Source organism: Hyalella azteca, unplaced genomic scaffold (genome assembly GCF_000764305.2).
Source record: "Hyalella azteca isolate HAZT.00-mixed unplaced genomic scaffold, Hazt_2.0.2 contig13728, whole genome shotgun sequence".
Lineage (NCBI taxonomy): Eukaryota > Metazoa > Arthropoda > Malacostraca > Amphipoda > Hyalellidae > Hyalella > Hyalella azteca.
The window spans coordinates 71,735-77,310 of NW_025943639.1; the positions used below are offsets into that span (position 1 = coordinate 71,735).

The 5,576-nt window shown below is 35.4% G+C and overlaps 1 protein-coding gene across 1 annotated transcript in view; it reads left to right on the forward strand.

Annotated features, from left to right (window-relative positions):
- Nucleotides 1-5,576, forward strand: part of LOC108670340 — a 12,900-nt gene continuing 7,324 nt past the window's right edge. Inside the window, exons 1-4 of the mRNA XM_018157804.1 lie at nucleotides 1-317; nucleotides 1,972-2,090; nucleotides 3,801-4,104; nucleotides 4,720-4,818. Of these exons, the coding sequence (XP_018013293.1) occupies nucleotides 198-317; nucleotides 1,972-2,090; nucleotides 3,801-4,104; nucleotides 4,720-4,818 (642 nt within the window). The 5' untranslated portion in view covers nucleotides 1-197. The remainder of the gene's footprint in view (nucleotides 318-1,971; nucleotides 2,091-3,800; nucleotides 4,105-4,719; nucleotides 4,819-5,576) is intronic.

Sequence of the window (5,576 nt, forward strand, 5' to 3'; positions counted from 1 at the left end):
AACTATAAAAGGAAACGTTTATTAAAAACAATAAATTCTCCCAAAAATATATATAATAATTGAACAGTTTTCTACATTAAAATTCAAGATAATCAGTTATATATAGTCAAGTGTAAATTATACTGCATAAATTTTTGGGGCCATTTGTAAAATTTTAGTAATTAGTGATTATTTTGGGGAGCTTTACAGTGAGCAGGATGGGCAGCACAGACAAATCGGCTAAGCTGACCACGGACGCTGAGGACGAGGACACCAAGAACTTCAAGACGTCCAAGCATGAGGAGGACGTGCCACAGACTGAGCCTGTCAAGCCTAAGGTCAGACCTTATGTAGTCAAGCTTTGTAGGGCTGTAGAAGAGCTAACAATTTTACTGTAATAATATAATTTGTGGTTGATATTACACAGTGATTCCATGGATCTTGTGAAACTCAGATTTACAAATCTCTTTCTCTTTTTGGTAGGAATCTAAGATTCATTATTAAAGATGAAATAAATATTCACCACAACTCTATTTATATTAACTTTGAATCAGCCTGAAATTTTTTAGGCATATGAAAGGATTTTGATTGTGAATTATAAGTCTATATTTTTAATATAAAGTCTGTAGAAATTGAAACATATTCTTAATTTTTACATAGACTTTCTATACTTTTCAGTACAATTCCTTCAACCATATTCAATTAATTGAAAGCTAAATAAGTAAAACAGCTTGCAATCTTGCATCAGCAGGATTAATTGCCTTATAATTTAAACATCATTTCCCTGCAAAAGGGGCATTATTGAGCTGAATATACAAAGTTTGTTGGGAGGTCCTTTGTATTTGTCAATTTTCCAGTTCCCTGGGAGATTTTCTGAGATAAATTTTTTGTATTGGAATTGAATGCTATTTGTGATAAGGAATGTATTTTTCTGTGGAATCCTCCCTGAGTAATCAGGGTATTATTGTGGGTTTATTAATTGGGTTGGATTAATTGTCAATTAATCTGGCTTGTCTTGTTCTAGAATAGAAGTTTTGGCACTGAAGAAATAGGCCCGTGGCCTGTTGCCGATTCTTGCACTTTTTGTGAATTGATCCCACAAGGGATCTGGCCTTTGAAGCTGATGGTGAATGATAAATTGTAATGTCTTTCTAGAATAAATCATTTAAACATTTGGTATGCTTAAACATCAAAGCTAAAAGGAATTTTCGGGCTTATACTATCATAACAAATTCCAACATTCATTTTCTCATAAGCAGTTTGTGCAATTTTGAGTGTTAAAGTAGCCAGTCACAGGTGATGAAGTTGCTAAATATTGTCTCACTGTGCTCAATAATTGTGCAAAATTGAATAAGCAAGTATGAAGGCAAGTTATAAAACCCCAATGTGACAGGCTGTTCTTGAGTTACTGATGTTATGCAAAGAGATATTATATTGCCACTTCTGTGATTACTGCTTTTGGGGGTAAAAAATTGTATCAATTCTGGTGTCTGAGCCACAACTTTTCTTTAAATGGACATAGGTACTTTCTGGACAGATGTTATGGACATACTTTATGGAAAAACTATATGGACATAGGTACATACAATATGGATGTACTACTATATGGTCATACTTTATGGACATACCTAGTATATGACCATAGGTACATTATGGACATACTATATGGACATATGTTATGGATATACTTTAAGTACATAATTAATTAATTCAGTCATGTCCAATATAATCAACTGGAGTGAAAAATATAGTACAAAATTTCTCAAATTGAAAATGCAAGTTTTGCAGTTGTTTTTCTAGAAAATACTGTAGATTTTCTGTTACTTTAATAACAAGAACCAGTTTTCCTGTTAGTAGAGACTAGAGACAATATAAATTATTTATAAAAGTATAAGCAAATAATTTTTTTATGGTAATTATAAAAATCTACTTGATTGTATTTATAATTGAAACAAAAAACTTGATTAAATTAATCATATTTGTGGTGTGCAGACGAGCAGTTGCAGCACAATCCCTGGCAGTGCTGCCGGCAGCAACCCCGGCCGCCTGCGACACGACAGCAACAGCAGCTGCGACTCTGCCAGGAGTCCGTCTTCTGACAGGATGAAGAGGTTTCTGGTCTTGCCGTGCATTTATACTTTAAATTGTCATTAGAATTTTCACATATAAAATTTAAATCAGGTAAGGTAGTTTAGTGGTATTTAGTTTAAATAACATATATAGTTTAAATTGTCATACTTTAGAATTTTCAGATGTATATGTAGTTTAAATCAGGTAGTTTAGTATATATTTAGTTTGAATCACATTTATACTTTAAATTGTCATACTTTAGAATTTTCACATATATAGTTTCAGGTAGTTTAGTACGTATATATTCAGTTTAAATCACATGTAGTTTAAATCAGGCTTAAATTCTTGAATAATGCATAAATTTACTTTCATCTGAGGGTGAATACATGATCCTTTCCAAATGTGATGGGTTGAAATGTCATTATGTCCATACAGTGATTGCTCTGCGATGGTCTTTCCAAAATGCTATGTGTTTTGGTAATTTATAACCCCTCTAGAATCCCACCCTGGTTTAAATTATCATACTTTAGAATTATCACATTGCTTTCCATTGAATGTTGATGCATTTGAGTTGCTCAACATCTTTCAAACACTATTAAGTCTAATCATCAAATTGTTAATAACTGCATCTCTACTAACTAGTTTTCTTCTAGATGCAGCTTAGGTACTAGTTGAATTTTTTAGAGTACCGGTATATATATATATCAAGTTTATCTTAACAACTTAATACTAAAATAAGCACTTAGACAATATGCATATAAGGACTGTTGTGTGCAATCAAAATTTATCAATATACCTACAGTAACATTCCATCATTCAATTACCAAGTCTTATTAAATATTTTCTTATGAATATATTTGACCATAACTGGTGGCAAGCAGCTGGCTCCATAATATTATTATAGGTACCGTACATCTCAAGAGAGTTTCCAACCAATTTTATGGAGCTATATTTTATGGTTCATTAATAAATTTCTCTTTAATTAACTTTCATTCATGACTGATCAGAACATACCAGCCATCCTTGTCACTTTTGCCACCCTAGGAATTTAATGAACAACATTCAGGTGATACATTTTGTTGAATGAATAGTAGTATCAATAATCTATCACTTTCATTAATTAATATTACCTATATCAATAGGTAATTAATAATTAACACTTATATTAATTAATATTTTGTCACCTACATTAATTCATATTATAGTAGTAGGAAATAATTAATTAACACTTTTATTGCTTAATAATTTGTCATTTACATTAATATATTAATAATTTGTCACATTTGCCACCATAGAAATTTCAAGAACCATATTCAATATGATGCATTTATTGAAAGAATATATAGGCTATTACTGTCTTCATATACCGGATGTGTAATTTGCTCTCTGCCCGTCTCTATGCCTCAAAGAGAACTTCTTCTGACAATTTTGGTGAGAGTTCATTCTTTTAAGTGCACTTTCTCATTTATGGACAAAAGGTGCTAGTGTGCTCGTCATGTCCGTCCGTCCGTGACTTCACGTTTTTGTTGTCGAGAAAATGTACTCTGTCATTCGCTGAAGTAATTACTGAGTTATATTTCTTGAGTAATGGCTGACTCAAAAATGTGATGGTGATGACATTAATATGAAGATTCTATTCATCAATTATTAAATTTTTCAATGTAGTCACGAATGAACCATTTCATATCAGTAATAAATATGGCCATTATTTCAGCCTTCTGCCTAAGGCTAATTTGTCTTATTTGTTTCAGACGGCGGACGACATCCCTCTCCTCATCCCCTCTCTCCTCTTTCTTTTTCCCACCACCTAGCCAAGGCATCTCTAACTCCCCTTCTTCCCCATCTTTCTCCACTCTCTTGTCCTCCTCCCCTTCGTCGACGTTTGTGTCTTCATCCTCCAGCGGAGGGAGCGGCAGTCCCCCGCTCATGTCACTCGATGAAGTCATGAGCGCAGTCAACGGAGTCACCAACATGGCACTGGCGCATGAAATAGCGCTCGACCACAACTTCAAGCTCGAGAAGTTTGAGCCTCCGCAGGCCAGTCTCGAAAAACAGGTAAATTAAATTCGAAACTTTCAAGGCCAGCCTGGAAAAACAGGTCCTTCAAATGTGAAACTATTGAAGCCAGTCTGGAAAAGTGGGCACTTTATATCTGAGACTTTCAAAGCCAGTCTTTAAAAACAGGTAATTTATATCTGAAATTTTTGAAGCCAGTCTGGAAAAACAGGCACTTAAATCAAACTTTCAAGGCCAGTCTAGAAAAACGGGTACTTTAAATTTGAAATTTTCAAAGCCAGTCTGGAAAAACATTTGTTAAATTTTGAGCTTCTCTGCGCCAGCCCATATCAAGTGAATATTTGAGGTTCCATCTGAATTGATCATTGAAAACATGCTTTTTATGTGCAAATTGGCTCATAATAGATCAGTAGATGGAAAATTTTGATTTTGTCTATAGTTATAGATAGATTAGGTACCATTTGAAAATATTTACCTTATAGTATTTTGCATATGGTCAGAGTTTGTTTCTAGATGCCAGATGAGAAGCCTGTTTGTGAGTTTTGGAACCAAAATGTTAGTGCTGCCGCAATGTTTCTTATAACAAAGAGTTAGTGCTGCCCCAACGTTTGTTATATAAGAGTTAGTGCTTCACTAACACCACGTCTGCGGCAGGTACGGGATATGGTGCACCAGGCCTTCTGGGACAACCTCAAGGAGCAGCTCAGCCACACGCCCCCCGTCTACACCCAGGCCTTCGTCCTGCTGCAGGAGGTGTGGCTACTGCCCTCTAGTGCCGCTCTAGTGCCGCTCTATAGTAACACTCTATAGTCCCCCTCTACATTCCCCCTCTGGCCTCTACAGTCCCCCTCTATAGTCCCCCTCTATAGTCCCACTCTATAGTCCCCCTCTATAGTCCCCCTCTCTAGTCCCCCNAGTGAGTCCCACTCTATAGTCCCTCTCTATAGTGAGTCCCACTCTATAGTCCCTCTCTATAGTCCCACTCTATTGCAGCCCCTCAGTACATTATTCATCACATTACACCGCGTCGTATTCTATTGAATCATTTACATTTTTTGGTCATTAACTGAATTTGTACAAATATATTACGTTCATATAATAATAATTATAATAATATTAATTAATATATTAAGTTTAAAAATTACTAGATTGCTTAAGTCGCAAGTTTACCAGGAATTTAAAAGCAAAGAAAACAGCCAGAATATTAACCATTTCTTAAGAATGAAAACTTTTCGGAGTCCAGCTCCATCGTCAGTTCAAGAGTTAAGTTCATATAAATTGTGTATGCAGCGGTTGTATACTGTGCAGAAATTAGAATGAATTAGTAATAATGATTATATAGCTGTCAGCAGGACTGTAACTGTCAGCAGGACTGTAACTGTCAGCAGGACTGTAACTGTCAGCAGGACTGTAACTGTCAGCAGGACTGTAACTGTCAGCAGGACTGTAACTGTCAGCAGGACTGTAACTGTCAGCAGGGCTGTAACTGTCAGCAGGGCTGTAACTGTCAG